The sequence below is a fragment of the Homalodisca vitripennis genome, unplaced genomic scaffold (genome assembly GCF_021130785.1).
Source record: "Homalodisca vitripennis isolate AUS2020 unplaced genomic scaffold, UT_GWSS_2.1 ScUCBcl_5308;HRSCAF=11978, whole genome shotgun sequence".
Lineage (NCBI taxonomy): Eukaryota > Metazoa > Arthropoda > Insecta > Hemiptera > Cicadellidae > Homalodisca > Homalodisca vitripennis.
This window is the reverse complement of record NW_025781415.1, coordinates 19775-41711: the sequence shown is the minus strand read 5'-3', so window position 1 is coordinate 41711 and position 21937 is coordinate 19775. Positions and strand designations below refer to the sequence as shown.

The window sequence follows — 21937 nt, the reverse complement described above, 5'->3', positions numbered from 1 at the left end:
TATATATCTCTCTCATCCTTTTCCACGGATATGATCCTGCCAGGTCATGGTTATTGACTATGTTGAGTTTTATTATAACTGAGAGATTTTATATTAGCTATAATGATGAAATTTTACGGATTTGCAATGAAAATGCAACTGTTATAATAGTATGATTAATATAATTGTTGTTCTATAACAATGCTATTGATATTTTGAAATAAGTATTTTATTACATTGGTTTTCTTCTTTCAGAACAATATATAGAAAACATGTTTCTGGTGATACAAATGATATTGGGAACAAATTTCATAAAGCAAGTAACTGGTAATTCTGTACAGGTAGGTGTTTATACTGTAAAGGTGATGGTAGTTATAAGTTATAAATATACATACATATCCCAATATTTATATATTGTTTCGGTCATAAGCTAATAATTTCATCATCAAAATTTTATTCAAGACAATGTTCACAGAATAATTTTACATATATTTGTAGATTGTATATATATATATGGAGACTGCAAAAACATTATATCCTTCAGCTGTTTTCCTTGGGCCAAGTCTGATTATAATATGACCCAAAATACAAATATATATATATATATATATGTATGTATGTATATGCCAAATGGCTTACTTACTAATCACTGTTTTGAATAGAAGAAAACAAAAGAACTATTTTTCACTTCTATATTTCGGGGGATTTAATACCCCCCCCACCCCCGTCTTCAGGAAGTTTTAAATAAAAATTAATACAAAAACTATAACACGTAAACAAGAATTAAGAAAACATAAATGTAAACACAGTGCATAAAATTTGATAAAGTCCAGCTGACATGAAATTTTTCTAATTCAATCTTGTTGGAACAGTTGACTTTTACAAAGGATGGAATACAACTTGTAATTTATGACACATTTTGAATGTATTAAAATTATTTAAATAGTTATCTTAAATTTAGACCAAATGGAATTTTTGTCTTGAACATAATTTGATGAGCTTGCTCCATGTGCTTTAATTTTAAACTGTTGTAGTTTTCATCAGGGCATTGTGGTAGTTGGTGGATTCCTTTTAATTTAACACTCTTCAATTTTGTCTTGTTTTATGTTCTAGACAATGTCTTGCCAATGGTTTATCTTCATCTTTATGGAAAATGTCAAACCTATGTCCTGTCATACGGATTCTTGAATGGTTTTGATGTTTGGCCAATATATTGTTTGGAGCAAAACTTACAATTAATTTGGTATATTACATTTTTTGAATTACAGTCCATTTTTGCCAATTATAGGATAGATCATTCCAGTACTACTGCTATTGAATTCTCTTGAAGAACTCATAATTTTACATGTTCCACATCGTGGTTTTTTTACATGGATCACATCCATTTCTTGTATAGTTGATAGATTTTGGAACTAGTGTGTTAACAAGCTTGTTTTTCAAATTTGGAGGTCTTCTAAAAATTACTTGAGGTGCTTTTGAAATAAAATTTGAAGTGTCACGGGAACTTTGAAGTAAATTAAACCCATAATGGAATTAATTTTGTGTAGACCAGGGAAGAATTGAGTAATAAATGTAGGTTCTTTTGAATAATCATATGAATTTTTTGGACATTTTGGTTTATTAATTTGATTTTTGACAACTTTTTGGGGTAATCCAAATCTTTGAAGGTAGTTAAAAGTAAGTTAAAATAAAAAAGCTCATCAGTGTATTTTTTACATTAACCTAAGTTGCAAACTCTAGCCATCTTTAAACGGCTGTAATTTTTGACTCGGTTATCCGTTTGAGGTCGGGTTTGCGGCTCTGTACTCTACTAATAAAGACCTTTTATTTGATATGCATATCAACCTATGCTTATATTTAAGATTTTCTTCTGACTCCTAGCGGGCCGCCCCCCGAGGAAGTAGCGGATCACTGAATATGTGATAAAATATATTTTTATGTCCAGTAACTTTGTGTTAGGTTTTGTTAGCTCTATTTTAAATATTTTGAAAAATATTTAACCGACCTGGGACTTTTTGGACACTCTGTGTATATAAGTAGGTAGGAAAGTGCCGATTCTAGGACACTTTCCGAGCCAACAGTAAATCAAGGGAAAATACTGTTTAAAGGACAATAAACGAATCTGTAAAATCAAACAGTAACTCACAAATGAAAAAAATAACCGAATCTATAGCTGTTTGCTTCTACTTTCTTGAGCAGTCTTAATGTAAAATCTCCTTAGAATCAATCTATTGGTCTGCTACGAATAAAGTATAAATTAAAACTTATAAACGGAAATGATGGAATTTGCTAACAATCACTCGAGAATTCGGGGAGAATGTGAGTAAAACCGCATTCTTTTCACGAGGTTCTTCATTTAATTTCTCCAAATGTACTATAAAATCATCAAAGATTTCAGGCTTAAAATCGTAATCAAATTCAATATCCAAATAGTGAAAGATTATAGGTAAAATCTTCTCATAATAAACGTGTGTATCGATACCTACAAACCTAATGTATTCTTTGAAAAGGAAAATAATTTTTTCAAGGGTTATGAGAGATAAGTAAAAATTTTTATTTATTTTCCTAAACTCTGTAACAAATTTTGTTTGTTTTTCACCTCCGTATTGTAATTTTATAAGCAGATTATTCAAATGTGTTAGTTTATTTCGAAATTTCTTAGGTTTAGGTCTTTCATACAAAATTAAATTACAATCTCTACAAACTAAATATCTTTTATCAAAAATTTCTCCTCTATTATAACACTTGTAACAGTTGGTATTATACTCTTCATTCATTTATATAGAAAGATTTTTTGTTATAAATGGAGATTATGGAACTAAGTCTGCCGAGATATAAATTTTTCAGCGCAAATGTTTATGTTTATATTTCAACTACCGAGATAAAAAGAAATGATTTTATTTTATTATTCAACTATTCAGGATATTTTGTCTGTGATTACAAAGATTATTCCGGAAGAAATCGAGATTTTTCATCAGCGAAAGAGTATATTTTTGAAGTTTTAGAAGGAATGAAAGAGAATAATATGAACATCATCAATTATTGTTAAAGATATAATGAAAGACGTACAAAATGAGTGTTGTTAGTGTGCGTGTTTTTGCGATATCTACTTAACTTCTAAGAAATTGGGAATGGGAGAAGAAGAAAGGTATCATTATATTTTATTTCAATCAACTCTAGATTTGTGACGTCTGCTTTTCAGCTGAGAGCGTTTGTACCACTAACGCTTGACCTCGAATCTCATTTTATTGAAACATGTGAGAGGCGTTTGTGTCACTAACTCACACCGTGTGCGACAATGAAATCACTGTAAAAACACTTAATTCTGTATTACAAATGAACACTTTACATCACTATTTTCACACAATGTTTTTATCACAGTTTAGAATGTCTACACAAATTCACAATCTTCTTGCAATTTTTCCTTTCTTTTAGTCGCAAATATAAAAGTAACTTATAAAATATAATAACACTATGAATGGCAACGCCCAGTGGAACACTTCACTTCACTTTTAACAAGAAACACAGAAACATCACACAATCTTCTTACTTCATATAAGGTCCATTTCTTCTTTCTTCAACTTGCAAATACATTAGAATCTTCTAATTGATGATATGTCTTGTTAAATTTCGTTAAAACAGAGGAGATTTAGCATGACTGGCTATACGTGGCCAACGCCCATGATGAAATGCGATAAACGATTATGAATATCGAAGTTTTATCGATAATAAAAATCGATGGTTGCAATCGATATTAGAACTGTTATAGTTTCCAATGTATATTAAATAAGTGAATATCAATATTTATTTCAAACCTTGTTGCTAAAAAACTACTCAACCGATTTTAATGAAATTTGGTACACATATAGTAAATACTTAACTCTTTCAACTTAACTTATCCATAAGGGTGAAATCATCCCCTATTTCTTAATATTCATAAAAAAATAAAAAAATTATCAGAAAAATCTGAAACTTCAAAAACAAGCGAGTTCTACTTAAAATTTCATGAAAATAATAAAAATTTCAAAATCTACCCCAATCATCCCTTATCTTTAAACTCTTATATCTCGAGGACTATTGGAGCTTTTTTGATGAAATTTGGTATATAGGATCAGTAAATATTAAAGTATTTTTTAAAATCACCACTTCTGGTCCATGACCTTGAAATAGTTTTTTTCCTAATATCATCCCTATTTTTCAAAATTTTTTAATGCAATTTAAAATGAATACTTTTATTAATGCCTTTAACAATTCTGTAAAGTTTTAAAATTATCCGATGAATAATAGTGAAAATAACGCGATTTTTACTGAATTTCTCTAATATCGTTCTTAATCACATCATAGGCTAAAAATTTCTCAGAAACCACAACCACATAACAAATCGCGTTTGTAACAGCTTTTTGAAAATCCATATTGATAATTATATCGTTCTTTGAACCAGAAATATTTGTCAAACTCTTTGTTGTATCAATGACATACATGATTCTGAAAAGACCTCCTGAAATGTTTAAATTTTGTAATTCATCTGGATAATAAGAACCGTTCAATTTTACTCTGATATTTTTTACATCCAAACTATCAAACTTTGAAGGATTTTTTTCTTGATTATTCTGTCTATCTGTTTGAAAACCTATGATAACGAATTTGGGATTGAAGATATTTCTATAAATATTTGTAATATCGAACGAATAAGTTGTTCCGGAAATACCTTTTTTTTTGTTCAATACATTGCCAATCTAGAAAATTAAACATAATGTTTTGACTTTTTGTAATTTCATCAATCAATCTAATTTTACTCGTGGTTTTATAATCAATCATTGGAACTCTAATAAAAAAATCTGTAATTGTTATTTTTCCATCAACAGGCATAACATTTCCAGTTGCAGTCTTCAGAATCACATCATCGTCTTCTGCTCTTATAAAACTTAGATAAAATCCTCCTTTATAGATCGGAATAGTAACATTTTCAAAAAATCCTAATCCAAAATGAGATAAATTTCCAGCTGCTTCAAAAACACCAAATTTAAAATCTGATTCAAAGCCATTAGAAGTTTGAGAAATAACATCACTTTTTGAATAAGAAATAGTTCCTTTAATTGTGCTTAATTGACCACAGTTTTCGACTTCTTCTATCAATTTATTGTGTTTTCTTACTTCAATCTTAGAAAATAAAAACGGTATAAAATTATCGATTAATCTAACATTATCAGTTCCAAGATATGCTTGACCATCTTGTTTTGTTAAAGTTCCAGAAATATAAAACTGGAAGTTAGACAAGCAAAAATTATCTCCAAAATCAATATTAAACTCAGTTCTTTTATTCGGTTCATTCAAATGTTGTTTACTAATTGGATAAAAATTTTTAAACTCCGCCCTTTCAATATCGCCTGAATACTTTTTGTAGTCCGCCATTTATTAAGAAAAAATTTAGAAATTTTAAACATCATGTATAAGAAAGATATCATTTTTTCATCGATCTAATGTACGTTTTTATAAGAAAAGATATAAATTTTAGTCATTTTTAATTATCTAATTCGTCATATTTAGGATTCTCTTCCTTAAATTTTGCAATTTCGGCCACATATTTCAATAAAATCTGCACAGGATAGTAACCACTATCTATAATATTATTCCAATCAACTGTATCTTTATTTTCATCCAAAAACTTTATACTCAAGTGTTGATAGAGACAAAGAACAGACATATGATCTTTTAATTGATAATGTATATTTTCTTGAATGAACTCTGATGATAAAGTTTGATATTTAGCAATGTTATACCAATTCAATTTGTTTACGTATAATCTCATCATATCTTCGGATAATTCATATTTTTGAGAAATATCATCCCAATGTTCTTTTTTCAAATCTCTTTCGTGTTGCATTATAAAAAGATCGAAAGCACTGTAATGTCCCGCCATCTCTATTTATTAAGAAAAAATTTCAAAATCAAGTTTTTATAAATTGGCTCTTTTTAGCGTTACATTCAGCATATTTTCCAGAAACTCTTTTAACTCCATTGATATTTGCATAGTATTTTATATCATTTGTTTCAGTTTTTGCCTTACACCTCACACAATATATGAGCGCCATTTATAAAGGAGAAATTTTGTCATCATAACCATCTAATCCATTAAATCTGTTATCAATATTTTCAAAAGTTTTATTAACATCTTCTTTAAATTTATTAAAGTTTTCTTCTAGTTTATTTACCTTATCAAGATTTATTGATTGTTTATCAACTATACTTTGAAGCAATTCACGATTTTTTTCGACACTTTCATGATGTTTATCTTCATATGTATGATAACTTTGCGCAATTTCTCTCAACTGCTCATTAACAGAATCTGTAAATGAATTATAATTTTGCTCAAATTGTATAACTTTTTCATCAATTTCATCGCAATTTTCTATAGATCTTTTACTTCTTTCTTCAAGTTTTTCATAGACTTCTGTTGTAAAATCTTTAACATGCTGTTTATGATTCTCATAATTTTGTTTTAGTTCATTAAACATTTTAATATGATCTTCTAATTGAATCATTACAACAACATCAAATGGATTAATTCCTTTACTAACACTGCTAATTCTTTTTCCTTTAAAATCTAAGGCATTTTTAAACATTCGGATCATGTAAATCAACAATATCGATGTTTTCTGATAATTTTAGAGGTTTTAAAATTTGTTCTTTAACAACAACATCATGTTTGTCAATACCAGGTCGAACACCGACAATTCTTTTCTTATTAGCCAAACTAACATAATTCTTTTCAACTTTGATCGCTTCAGTAATTTTATCAGCTTTTTCGATATGAGACATTAAATTGGTAAATAATTTTTTTACACCATCATCAACTTCTTTTTCCAATGTTTTTATTTTATCAGCAACTTCATTTGAACTCATGAAATTTGCAAGTTTGTTATCATATTCTGCTTTAAAATCTTCAATCTCGACAGCAAACATATCTGAATCTGGAAGGTTTTGTAATAAATTTTCTAACTTGTTATCAAACTCATTTCTCAAACTATCAAAATTGAAACTATTATCTACATTTTGAATACTTTCTGTTTTAATTTGTGTTCCAAATACATCAAAAATATTTTGTGAATCCATTATTATTATTATTAATTTTAATTTGTTAACAACTTCTTTAAAATCTTTACCATCAGTCAACTCATTCAAAACAAAAACACATAAATGACCACAAATTGGGGGATCTTTATAATCTTGAATCTGAGAATCATTGTAGTAGACGCTTGATTTTTTTCAAATATTTAATCAATTCTATAGGTGGTTTGTCCTCAATTCTTCCATATGAATCAAAATAACATGCATTCTTATCATTTTTATAATAACAAATCCAATGCGTTCCACTTCCCATAATCGAGTCTAAATTCACAATTCCACATTCAAATTTCTTAACTTTTTCAGGTAATGTATCTCTCATGAAGATTCCTCTAAAATGTTAATATTTTTGCAGATTTCTTCCAATTCCCCGAATGTTAAAGGTTTAAATTTTTTTTTCAATGTTTGATTTCACGTAATTCAAAGTTTTTTCATCTAATCCAGATCCTGTAACATCTTCCAACTCTTTATCTAACCAATTTAAAATGTTTTCGAACAATAGGAATCACATCTTTTTTAACGATTGGAGCAGCTTTACGAACATACGGAACAACATTTTTAACAACTGGAATATTTTCTCTCCAAAATCTAATAAATCTTTCAAAAGTCCACCATTTTTAAGCTCTTTCAACTGATTATAAGAAAATTCTATTCTGGTTCCTTTATTGTTTTTCTTATGTTTTTTGAGTTTATTGTATTGTCTATTTGTTAAAAATATCTTATCTTCGCTTTTTTTTTAGTTGATCTATTTTAAATTGAATACTAACGGGTATTTTTTTCTTAAAAGCGGATTTATTTTTTCTTTCTGATTTTTGCTGAAATTTACGTTCACCTCCATTTATATAGTTAAAATTTCAAGTTCTCTTCAATTCCCATTCCTAGTTTTCTCTTCAAAAACATTGCTCCAGCTGTTGGAAGCGCAACAAATCTTTCACCTAAACTAGCATCTTTTGATAAAAATCTATCCATTGCCTTATCTTGCAAAACTTTATCTGCTATATGTCTGGAATTTGTGTCTCTATGTTTTGCATAAAAAATATCGTGTTCCATTGCAGCTTGATCTAATTTATTTACACCAGGATCTCCTCTTTTTAGTCTTTTTTCGAGTTTTGTGCCAGGCCCCAGATACTGATAAGTTGGTACTCTAGGGAAGTTATAGCATGACCGGTGGGATGCGCGTGAGGAGTGGAGGAGTTGAGCGCGTGGGGGCACAATCTAAAGTAGGGGAGTGAATACGGTGCTACTAACCCTTCTGAGAGTTTTCGGCTCCCGGCTCATAGTGGTGCCGGGAGCCGAATATTGTAGTGTTTGCCAACATTTCTAGACCCTTATGTTCTTACTACGGTGGTCTTTTATGATGAGCAATTTAGTATAGGAGACCTTGAGAATATTTGAACATTTCTAGACTCTTTTGAAGTTACGGCGACGGACTTTTATGATGGGGAATTCAATACAGGAAATCTTGGAAATATTGGGACCGGATGTACGTGATCTTAACAATGACTATGTTTCTGCCGAAATTGTGTTCATAGCTCACCCTTCTTAATGAGTTCGCAGTAGAGATACCTGGTGGTAAGAAAGGGTTCTCATAAATTGGGAAAGGGTAGGAATTTATATTATTCTTGATCTCCAACGACGACAACAGTTCAGAATTGTAATTGTTACACTTTGTTAGCCATTAAAATTCAATTTATCATATACTAACCGTGTAAGCTTCAGGATTTACGATAGTAGATACAATTACTGACATAGCCTAGCTGCTAAATTAAAAATTAATATAAAACTGGTTAAACTAATTTGTCAATATACACAGTAGAATAAGAAAAAACTCAGTTTTATCTACCAACTTGTATCAAGTTAATTTAATGATGTATACTTAAAATAACAATAACGCCAACGATCCACACGCAATAGTTAACATAACAAAACCCCGTTGTCGATGAAAATTATTTATTGTTCTTCGAACTACACCCAAATCAAAATTGTCCAGATTACTTTTAGTATGTTTGCGTTTTCTTACTTTGTTGGGCGTACTAAAAGAATGCCAATTGGACTTATTTTTTTTTCCTCCTTCAAAATTCGTCTCAGCGTACTTTCAGAAATTCCAGTTGCCTCTACGACATGCTGTTGAACTTTCTTCAAATTTATAAGTGTGTTGGTTTCTGCTTCCCGTTTCATAAAATGGGAAGCACTTCTCTTGCTTGGCCGTGTATAACCTTTCTACCTCCAATTTTACTTTTTACATTATGATCCATCTCAAACTCTTTACTTAAAAACGTAATGAGCACAACGCAATTAATTCACAAATTGTATTACAACTCGTGAATTGGCAGAAGCGAATGTTTTTTGGGCGGCACGTATAGAAGACTGGAGACCGAAGTTCACAAGGCTAAATACGGCAACGGACTGAGCCGCTCCACCCCCCACCACTTTAGTTCCGTCTTTGCCTACGGCGCATCTCGAAGTCACCGGTCATGCTATAAATTCTCTACTATACGTGTAATTGAAAAGGTAAATTGTTGATAAAATCATTCAAAAGTCCGCTACCCTCAATCATAGATGAACTTATTGCCGGCAAAATTCGTTTTAAATATTTAATTCCATCAGGTTTTTCAATCACCTCATCAAGTTTGTTCGAAATAAAATCTTTAATCGCTTTCTTTTCGTTCAAAAAATTGTTGTTTCCAGCCTTTTCTTGAGCATAAATATAATTAATAATTCCATTGAGTTTTGTCAAATCGTCAATATATCTGTATTCAATCTTATTATCACTATATTTTCTTACACCTGATCCTTCGATTCGTTTTTCCCAAATTGGTTTAATTAATTTCATATATTTTTTACCTCTACTTGACTTAGGCTTCTTAGTAGATGGATCATTATTTTTGTAAATTGAGTCAGATTCCCATAAAATTTCTGTATACTTTTTCAAATCTTCTTCAGAATATAAATTATCTTTTGGAGCGTTATGGTCTGTTAATAATCTCCATAAACCTTGAGTTCCTTCATATGTTTTTTCATTAATAATGATATCATTATGTTCAAAATTCACGGGCAAATTTCCAATCATAAAAACTGTTCTTTTTTTATCCCAATACAAACCAAATTTATCATCTTTTACTCTAGGAAAGAATTTTCTACCAAATGGACCAACTATTATATCCATTGTTCTAGGACTTATTGGTTCAACTATTGTAGATTCTTCAATGATTCGAGGTGTTGAAGATGGTAATTTTGGCAATTCAAACTCTTCTACTTCAGATTCTGGAATCGAAATATCAGCAAATTGTCGTACAACTGGAACCAAATTCATCAAATTTTGATTATCGCTTAAAACGTTTTTAATTTTACCTTCAACATTTTTAATTGCAGAAGTTACAGGTTGATTAATTTTTTGAATAAATTCTTGTTCTTTTTCATCAATTCGAATCTGTTCTTTAAATTCTTTGATTAATTTCTTTTCGATTTGATCAAGTTTTTTCGCTTCTTCAGAAGTTACGTTCACCATTTAATTAGAAAAATTTTGAAACGTGAATGTGGAACGTAAAACGTGAACGTGGAACGTAAACGTGAACGTGGAACGTACAACGTGAACGTGGAACGTAAAAACGTGAACGTGGACCGTAAAACGTGAAAACGTGAACGTGGAACGTAAAACGTGAACAGATTTATCGTTTTTCAGTTATTTTCATAATGTAAATAAAAAGTAAAGATAATGTAAAAATAATTGTAACAAATATTTTATCAAGTAGATTTGTCAGACCACTGAGCAGCATTTATATTAGAAAATTTATTCATATATTTACCATTTTTAGGCTTCAAAGTTAGATTAATAGTTAAAAATCCATAGTCTTCTTTCCAAATTTTATCACATAATTCATTAAAGTGGTTAAAACTCATATCAGATCCCACATAATTGTTGTAAATCTTTCTCGAATAGTGATCGTCTTGCTTAAAAACACAAAACATATTCAAATTATTTCTAATAACTTGTTTATCAACCTTTGAAAAGCATTGGGAAGGATAGATACAAGATATGTTTTTGTGACGAGACATCACGAAATATTCTTTAATAACGTCCTGTTTTTCCAAAATACAATCATCAAAAAACGATTAACGAATTGGGTTTACATTCGCTTAACTATGTCCTCAGAAGCATTATAAAAATGTGATATTTCTTTGCTTAAGTTCTTCTCAATATTTTTGAATCTTTGTTGTAATTTTTTGTATGCGTCTTGTTCTAAAGATTTACTAAAAACATACAAATTGGAATAAGGAATCAACCTATTGTAGATAAAATTCAATAATAAAGTTGTTTTTCCACATCCACTTGAACCAACAATTAACAATCTGATTGGTTGATCTTTCTTATTTTCTTCAAACGTTTGAAGTTTTATCTGATCTTTTTGCTTTAAAAATTTCTCCATTTAAATAGCGAAAATGAAGCTGTTCAAGTTGACTTCAGAAAGCTCTAAATTAGTTTTAAACTTGGAACATCCTATTCATTTAGAGGAAGAATCAAATTATTTTATCGGTTTAAGCGGTTTGTATTCAGACAATTTTGTAATAAATATTAGTGAAAGTTCTCCTTATTGTATAGGATTTAGTGAGAAGAACATAACAAAATATTATGGTTTAAACAAATTATATTATACCTTCGATCAAATAAAAAAATTCCCTTAAAAATTATCTGAAAACATTCAAACAATGAGATAAATCTTTAAACTTTGACGAAAACAAGTTTGAAATGCAAAAAAATTATCTCTCTAATAAAATTCAAATAAAATCACCAGTAAGAATAATGTTTTCAGCAATTATTGTAGATTTGTTAGGGTTTGTTCAAGAAACTATTGAGCCAAATCAAGTATATTTAGGAAATAAAACACCAAAATTTAGACCGTTCGATGTAATTGAAGTGCACTGCAATCTCATTGAACCTAGTTTTGAAAATCATACATACCGAACATTTACACAAAGAATCTGAAATTTTGTACACATTTTTCCCAAATGTTGCTTATGGATCAAAAATCAGTGAAAAACCGAATAAAATCAATTATATTCCGATTAGAAAAAATATTAAAAGAATTCAAAAAATGGTTCTAACTATACAAGACTCTGAGGGAAATTTATTAAATAATGAGAGTAAAACAACAATATATTTAAGATTGTCGAAAGAATGATGAAGCAACGGACATGAATCAAGGGGAGCTATTGAATAGCTTACCTTCAAACTTAAAAAAAAAAAACACTATTTTCATTAATGAATCTGGACTTTACACTCAAAATAAAAATTACTAGTTAAATTTCTTTTCTATCTAAATGGAGTCAGTTGTAGACCTACTCAATAATCAACTTATATTCAATAATAAAGACATTGTAACGATTGTAGACGAAAACAATGTAATCTGGTTTAAGGCTAAAGATGTTTGTGAAATATTAGGTTATGAAAAAACAAAAAACGCAATTAAATTAAATGTTGATGATGATGACAAAATGCAATATTTTTTACTTAAAAAACAAACTTGAAACCAGACCTTGTTTGTAAAAATTTTGATAAGAAAAAACACCATGTTTTTGTATTAATTAAGAAGAATCACATGTGGGAATATCCTTATTACGTTATCAGAGCTCAAAAGAGAGAAATACCGAAAATATTGAAAGAACTTGAAATTGATTACCCAGAAATGGAAATTTTATTAAGACATGGAGATCCAAATAGTATAAATCTCTACAACCAAATGAAAGAATCTTTGAATATTTTATACAACGGAAATCATTTTACTACAAATATGGCAGAATCTCGACTGATTTATAAGATATCTAAATTGCACGATGAAAATGTTACTAAATTTTATTAAACTCTCGAATTATGATATTTTGTCTGTAAATGTTTTTGAAGATAAGGTAACCATTGAATGATTCGTCCACACTCGCAAAGAGTCGGTTTCTTTTGACTTTTTTGAATAATTCTTTTAGCACAATCTTTACAAAAAGCTTGTTTTTTATCTTTACTATAATGCCAGTTGTGAAATTCTGAAATATTCTTAATTTCTTTACAAATACAACATTCTTTCTCTTCTAAAGTTAATTTTTATATTTTTTCGTATAATTCTCTCTCATATTTACTATGACAATCCTTACAATAATAGTATAATCCACCTTTGCTTCTTTTATCTTGAGAAAACTTCGACAAATCTTTAAATTCTTGACACTTTATACATTTCTTTTGAGCCTCCATTTATATACAAAAAATTATAGCTTTGACTTTCTCAATTCATATTCATAGAAATTTCCGGTTATTTCTTCATTATTTAAATCTTTTATACTATAAGTTACAGGATCTGTGTTATTAATTTGATAAATCACAAAGATTTCTCTTGACCAATTGTTCTTATATTTGTTCAAAAATGTTGTTTTTTTACTAACAATTCTTACATGATCATTGATTTTAAATTTAGTTTTCGTGTGAATTTCTGTGGAATATACTTGAAAACGGTCTCAAATAACTCCTTTTCTGCATCCTTATCTACGTCTTTGGGCTTCATTTTGATTGTGCTGTGAACTGTATCGTTATAATTGTTTACGATTTTTTGAAGAATATCGATCCATTTAAAGTTTTTATTAATCTCAAAATTTACTTTCATTCTCTCATTTTGAGTTCTGTTATAATATCTCTCTACAATACTTGATTTCTCTTCGTTTTCAGTATGATAAATCTTAATGTTGTATTTTCTCAAAACATCATTAAATTCTTTATTTTTAAACTCTAAACCCTTATCTGTATGAAGTAGGTTTGGAGGTTTGTGATTGATCCTTATGGCATCTTTTATTATATCTTCGAAAGCTTTTGAAACATCCTTGCCGTTTTTTCTTTTGATAGCTCTTGACCAAGCATATTTTGAGAAAGTATCAATAACATTTAATACATACTTAAATCCATCATTTTGATCTGAATAGTTAGACATTATTACTAAATCTGCTGCCCATAAATCGTCAATTCCTAAAGTTATAATTTTTCTCTTTTTAAACTTTTTTCGTACTGGTGCATGAATTTCTCTAGCTTCAATCTCTATTTCCTCTTTGTTCTTCAATTCTTTCTTTACTGGTTTTTCATAAGGATTCTTTATAAATTTACTCTTATTTGTCTTACATTTTGAACATTTTGCTGCAATTCTATACAATCCGTTTTGAGTTTGAACAATTTTAGAACCTATATTTTTCGTTTTTTTCTTACATTTGTGGCAGTGAATCAAATCATCTTCCATTTATATATCAAAGTTTCCAACTTTGTTTAATTCGTCTAATATATCAGATTTTGCTTCGTCTTTATATCCATACGGTACTGTATCGATCTTATTTTCTAAGACAATTCTCTTATCATCTTTAGCGTTCAGTGCCAGCTTGTTTATGGTAACTGTGTACAACTCATGTTTGTAGCTTTTGATTACTGTCATCTCCCTAAATTCTTCTTTATCTTCGAACAAACATTTCTTCAAGTTTTCGATATTTATTGTTTTATTTACAACGCTTCTCTTAATTCCTTTACATCTTTACTGGATTTTTGTCTAGATATTTGTACGAGTACATTTTCGATCTCAATCCACAAAATTCTTCTAAAACTTCGCTATTTAACTCATCTTTGAATTTCCCTATTACCTTCTTATTTTTTAGTAGTGAAACATTCGTGATCTTTTGGATAATCACTTGTATCAAAGTCATCTATATTTTCTTTAATAATTTTAAAAGGATCTCGTTTCAATTCTAGGAAATAACTGTCTGTATCCATGTAACACAGATTCAAATCTGGGTCAAACTTCTTTAATTTATCATAATAAAACTCATACATTAACAATTTTGATAGGTCAAGAACTGAAAATCTTATGTAGATCGGTTTGTTAAATTTAACCTTTTGTTTGTACATGTGACTCGCTATACAGTTGTCGTCAAAGATATTAAAGCATTTGAAATTTGTTTTCTTAGCTTGTTTCATTGAAAATTCTTCATTTCCTAGTTTGATATCGCATCTATTTCGCACATTTTCCATAGATTTTCCGAAAACAGAGTTGTTCATCAGCTTGTAAAAATCTTTCTCAAAGTCACTTGTAGCTTTGGTTCTCATGTTTGTGTTAAAATCAATGTACTTTTTCATAAAAGGCTTCTGATCGAATGCTATAACTCTATTCACATGTTTCAACACCATCCCTTGTTCGAGGTAAAATTTCAAATTTCTTGAATGAACAACGTATTCAGTTTTATCCAGTAAAGTTGTGCAAAGTTTGTTTTTATAATGTTCGGGAGCAAGAGGTAAATCCTTGTGATGTTCATGTAAATTTGTTGGATATCCTAGATCAAATTCGAGAATATAGCCATAATCTTCGTCACCAGTGAGTTCTAAAATTGTTTCTTGCCACTCTTCTTTTGTATATGTTTTAGGATTCATCCACTTGATATCACCATATAGTAAATTTAGCATAAGACCATAACCATAAAGGTTGTTTGCATCGACATAAAGTAAATAGTTTTCAGGCTTTGTCTTATCGAAATCTTTCAAATATTTGTTATTTGCTTTAACATATCGCTTAATACATTGAGAAATACCTCCACGAATACCTTTTTCAATCATTAAATACATATTATAATCACTAATCAATTGTAATTCTATTTTCGTTAATTTTAACATAGCGTCCCATGCGAGACTTGGAGCAGTTAGGTAATGAGCTGGATCAAGTTTGTAACAATTTAGACAAATTAACGTTTCTGAAGTTTTCGAATATATCAGCGAGCAATAGTACATCTTGGATATTGTACAAATCAGAGTAATTTCCAAGATTTTTCTCTTTTAATTTGTTCCAAACGCTCAAGTAATGTTGATAATCTTTCTCAGATATGCTCTCATCTGTCAAAAGTGAATAGAAATCTTCAATTTTCAGCTCTTCTGTGTAATCAAGTTTTTCAATACTATCGATAAATTCATAGGGAAATATTCCTTTTCCAGATAGAATTTTAAAGATTTCTTCTTCGTCATTTGGTTGTCTTTCTAGAATTGCGTTTAATATTCGTCCATCTTGTATAAAATGATTTGTATGTTTGAAGTCTTCTTTCTTTAGATTTTTAGCTAATTTTTCAATAGATGATGCCATAAATCTGAACGTATCTACGAATGAAAACTTGATGAACTTTCTTGGTTTATCATCTTCAAACTCATACCCATATCCTGAATAATTTATATATTTTTCATCTGTGTTTGCGATCAAATCAACATTTCCATATTGTTTAGCCAATTCTTTTATGTACAAATGAGTATCGTAATTTGACATATTGTGACAGAAAACTGGGATGTTCTGGGGAAATTTCAAATTCAGATTACAAATTCTATGAGCAGCACCACGAAATTTGCCGGTTAAATGACAATGATCTCTTACTTTATTATAACTCTTATCTTTCCAATTATCAGGAGTAAAACCATATTGAATTGACTCAACATCATAAGCAGACCATTCACAAATATGGCATATGTTAGAATTTTGATACGAAATTTCTTCTTCTTCAGTCAATTTCATAGGTTTTTTTGTTCTTAGAATTATATTTTGTAGCTATGTATTTTGATATTTTATTGAGCTCTTCAAACAATTTTGCAGGAACATTAGGCAAATCGTCTTGATTTTTTGCTCTATAACATATAGGTTTGTACATGCGATTGGTCACATTTGACACTAAATATAGAGTAAAACCATAAGGAATATGCTTCTGAATCTTGGTTGTAGTCGATTTTTGCGGATTGTTTTTGCATGTTGGAATCTTCTCTAGTATGCTTTCAAAATCCATATAAATAACGTAAGGATGAGAAAATTTCTTTTGATAATTAGTAAATGATGTTGTTTGACCTGGAAATGGCATAATTGGTTTACAAACTTCATGTTGCTTGCAAATTTCTAAATGATCTGTTAAATCTCCAGATTTGTAGAAATGGCTTAAACATCTTCTACATAGAAAATGTTTATGTCCATGTTTGGATGTTTGAGAACTCACTAACCTACTTAAATCGGTTATCAAAACAAAATGAGATTTGTCTTCTTTTTTTACATACAGTAGATCAATATTTAATTCTGCATCATATTTTTCAGAAATTTGTAACGGAACAACCTTAATACTTTCATCAAAACTGTAGACATTGATAGACATTTTTGGATATTTGTACTTGGAATTGTAACTTCATTTCTCAAATAATTGTATATCTTTTAAAGACATTGGATATTCAAATCCCGAAAATATCTCGTCATTTACAAATTATTGCTTTGCTCGTTCAGGATGAAATTTTGGTTTTTCAATAGCACATCGGATAGAGTAAATAAAACAGAAATCATCTTCATTTTTGATATTTACACAAGCTTTTTTTACCTTGATTTCTTGTGGTAAATCGATATATGATCCTGCGTTCATAAATTCGTGTTTATTGAGGCTCAAAACTAGTTGTTTGCAGCTTTTAAATGTCCATCCAGAACCTCTATTTGGATGATTTGTCTGTTCTCGATGTGTTAATTTATTAAATTGCTTAATAATAAAGTCGTTTACGTCAAAGATTTCGTCTGCTTTTATAGTAAAGTACATTGGACACGTTTGTGTTTCACCGTTCACTAAAGTTCTTTCATATTCACATTCCAAAGAGAGATAACCCTTCATATTTTTAACATTCTCTTGAAATTTTTCTATTAAACTTTTAATTTCTGGCCTCATAATTGATAGATATTTGTAAATTGACATGGAATTGTCGTTCAAGTTTGTTAAAATGTATTGCTTGAAAAGACCGTGTATTGAGGATAACACTTCTACATCAATGATATTTTTAGGTTTTTCGTTAAGAGTTTTGTCAATTTCTTCGATCATTTCAGACTTAGTTTTATCGTTTGTTTCAATGGACAATTTTTCAGCGATGGATTGAATTTTTTCATCATTAAATAGATTGAGATCTTTTTTATCTTCCTTAAAGCTTTTCTTTAATTCACACAATTTTTCTATGTTATACATCTTTTCGTGACCATCGATTTGATTCTCTTTAGCCCATTGTCTTAAAAAATTCAGTTCTTTCTCGTAAATTTCTTTGTTTTTGGCATGGATTTTGGAACCATAATGTCGATCATAGTTTTTTTCTTAAAATTTCTTTTTTGCAGAACGGACATGATATTTTATCACATGCCATTTATATAGAAAAAATTTGATTGTGTCAAGTTTCACTATTTAGTAAAATATCTTTTTATTAAGGAAAAGTTATCAACTTTTAAGCTTAAAGTTGGCAATAATTTGAGATAATTCAGTAGATTTTCAGGATTTTTCAAAAAAACTCTAATACTAGTGTGTAGGGACCTTAAAAAAACCTTGATTATCTACTGAATTATCTCAAATTATTGCCAACTTTAAGCTTAAAAGTTGATAACTTTTCCTTAATAAAAAGATATTTTACTAAATAGTGAAACTTGACATACTCAGATTCTTTCCTATGTAAATGGAGCTACTAAAGGAATTAAATGAAGTTGGTGAGCTAAGATTTAAAGAATATAAGAAGTTGAATGAATTAGAAGAAAATAAGAAATACAAAATTTTGAATCTGGAGAAAATGAAAGATAAATTCGGGTTTACAATAATTGCCGAGTTGGAAGATTATAAAGTACACTTACCGAACAGATTTTTGCCTGTTTTGGATGAAAAAAAGATTAAAGAATTGAATAAACATGATAAATTACACTTGGTTGTTACTGGAAAGAAGACTATTAAAGATAAAGACTGTGTTACTATCAATTTTTTAGAGTAGAAGATTTTTCGTTTATTCGTAGCAGACATTTCAAATAGATTGATTTGACTAGACAGCTCAAGAAAGTAGAAGCAAACAGCTATAGATTCGGTAATTTTTCATTCGTGAGTTACTGTTTGATTTTACAGATTCGTTTATTGTCCTTTAAACATTTTTTTCCCTTGATTTACTGTTGGCTCGGAAAGTGTCCTAGAATCGGCACTTTCCTACCTACTTACAGTATATATATATATATATATATATATATATATATATATATATATATATTATACAAATAAATATATATATAAATATATTTGTATTTTGGGTCATATTATAATCAGACTTGCCCCAAGGAAAACAGTTGAAGGATATAATGTTTTTGCAGTATCATACTAAAAATTGATAAAAATTTAATTTTCTTAAGTAATTGTTCATTCAAATGCATGTCTTTTAGTTATATTAAATTTTATTAAAACATATAATTTCTTTAAATTATGCATAATTTAAAAAATGTCATTTCCTGATGTTCTAACTTGTACTTAATGAAAAAATTTAAATTTTAAAATGTGTATTGTTTTTATTTGGACCTGGTGACAATTTGTTAATTTAATTTATTTGTTTGTTTTTTTAAAGTTGTATTATGTTCTTATTAGGTTTAGATTTATATATATTTTTTTTTCTTTTTTTTAAATATAATAAAAGGTGAACATTTGGATTTTTCAATCAATTTTTTAATTATTTAGAATTACAACATAAGCAAATTTCACTATTGCATAAACAGTGGTTGTAATTGTTGAATTACTTTCATACAGGTCATTAAATAAATCTTTATTTCAAAGAATGTTTTGAATTTTATTTTCTGTATCAGACTGATTATCATCCGCATGTTATTATAGACAGACCCTTGTAAATTTTGGCCTCTGCCCACTAACCATTCCCAGCATATTAGATTAGTGAAATAAAAACATGTTAATATTATTTTCAAGAACGATTTAATATGCAGAGTATATTATGTATCAACACTTAAATACTAGTGCGAATGTGACAGATAACTGTTAGCAGAAAATTTTACAACATTAAGATTGTGATGAGAGTGAATTTCAGCAGAAAGAAGTTGTTTCTTTGCTCTTTTGTTCTATTTGCACATTAGTTTTTTTCACGTTGTGGTATTTCAAGAAATGCAATTTTTTATGGTTTTAAAATGTGTGTTTAGGTTATTTTTTGTTCATTCCTTGCTTGAAATATTTATTTTTCAGATTGGTGTGCGGAGATTTCCTGACAAAGGTCATGAGTTCTTCAGTATTGCAAATGCATTATTTCCACTCATGACTACATTCAGTTTTGTCTTCATAATGCCTGCCATGCTCAAACGAGTTGGAGAAGAAAAAACTAAGTGGTATAAAGGTTGGTAGACTGTTTTAATTTTATGGATTGAAAATTTTATAATAAATACATGATGATATAGATTTTAATAAGGATAATAATACTTAATATTAAACATTTTTGTGACACTATATGCACAAACACACACACACACATAAATGTTTAGTATCTAGAAGGATAAGGAGAGGCAAAAATGAACTATTTTTTAGTTATGATCAATGGGGCAAATGGAATTCAAAAAAATATTGGGCTATTGTGAGGAAAATAGTCAAAAACAGAAAACAATCCTTAAGCAAGCTGATCGTTGAGGGCAATTTTTTAGCCGTGGAAGGTAATGAATACTTGATAGCAAATTCATTCAATGATTATTTTTCAAATGCTGTGTCTAATTTAAGATATAATCAATTTGGATATGATCTATTCCTAGAAGTCTCAATATGAGTCTTTTTTCACTCAGTTTAGTCTAGTCACCAAGAAGTACTTAATACAACAATTAATATGAAAAAATAAGCCAAGCTGTGGTATGGATGAATGAAGTATATATACTATTAAAGAAAATATTGATGTATTTTATCCACTATTTTGTGATAAATACAAAAAGTCTTTTTCTCAGGGTTTGGTTCCTAGTAGCTTTAAGGTAGCTTCTGTGACATCTGTTTTTAAGTCTGGCGACCTATTGGAGGTGTCATCATTTCGGCCGATATCGGCCTATACATACAGATGTCTCAGTTGTAAGATTTTTAGCTCTAAGAACAATTGGAATGAACTGTCTTTCTTTTTCTTATTTAATATTGTTCTTAAAAAATGATGAATGAATGATTTGAACTACCTACTCTTAATTTTTCTATGAGATATTTGAGTCACCCCCAACAAGCTATTCTATACTGTTTTCTTGTGTCAACTAATCTCAGATGAAACATTTTTAATAATTTGGTATCACAACAATTTTAAGAAAATAAAACGTTCTTATTTGAGACTTGAGATTACTGTGCAAAATTGTGATGACTTTCTCAATTTAACTCTTCGTCCATTATAACACAAAAACATTTGAAGTTGGTTACTTTATCGATTGATACACAACTACATTCGTCCTCTTGATAATCAGATAAATGAAAATTTCAAATCAGTTGTAAAATCAAAACCCCCTAAAATCTAAATTTACGTTTTTAGTTTTATTTACATTAATTTGCATTGTACTTAATATTATGTAACACCACCGTTTAAAACTTTTAGATCTTTGGTCAAACATTGTTGTAAAATTGGGTAAGATTGTGGGAGTAAAAAATTGCTATGCCAACTGGAAAGTATTAGGCTTTCCATTTAAATTTAGTTTAAGCAAATCATGAATAAAAATCAAAAACAGAGTATCAGAGACCGAACCCTGGAGTACCCCGCCCTGACAGGGATTGGGGCACTGATGCACCCGCCTACACGCACTTCCTGTTCTTGGCCTGAGAGAAAGCTACGGAACCAGCTGAGCACTATCTCTCGCACTCCCGCCACCTTTAATAATATAGATTTATTTATATATTAATATCTTTAATAATAATATTTCGTGATTTACCAAATCAAAAGCTTTCATGAAATTTAAAAATAATCTGGTGGATTTATTTCTCACATTAAGGCTATTATGAATCATAATAGTTACGTTTATAAGAGCTT

The 21937-nt window shown here is 29.1% G+C and overlaps 1 protein-coding gene across 1 annotated transcript; it reads left to right on the top strand.

The window, feature by feature from the left end:
* The first annotated feature begins 230 nt into the window (after nucleotides 1-230).
* On the top strand, nucleotides 231-21730 carry LOC124373319. The gene is made up of 3 exons (XM_046831698.1): nucleotides 231-320; nucleotides 20149-20296; nucleotides 21639-21730. Exons 1-3 carry the CDS (start codon nucleotides 252-254, stop codon nucleotides 21728-21730), a joined length of 309 nt encoding a protein of 102 aa, XP_046687654.1. The 5' UTR covers nucleotides 231-251.
* Nucleotides 21731-21937: the final 207 nt, after the last annotated feature.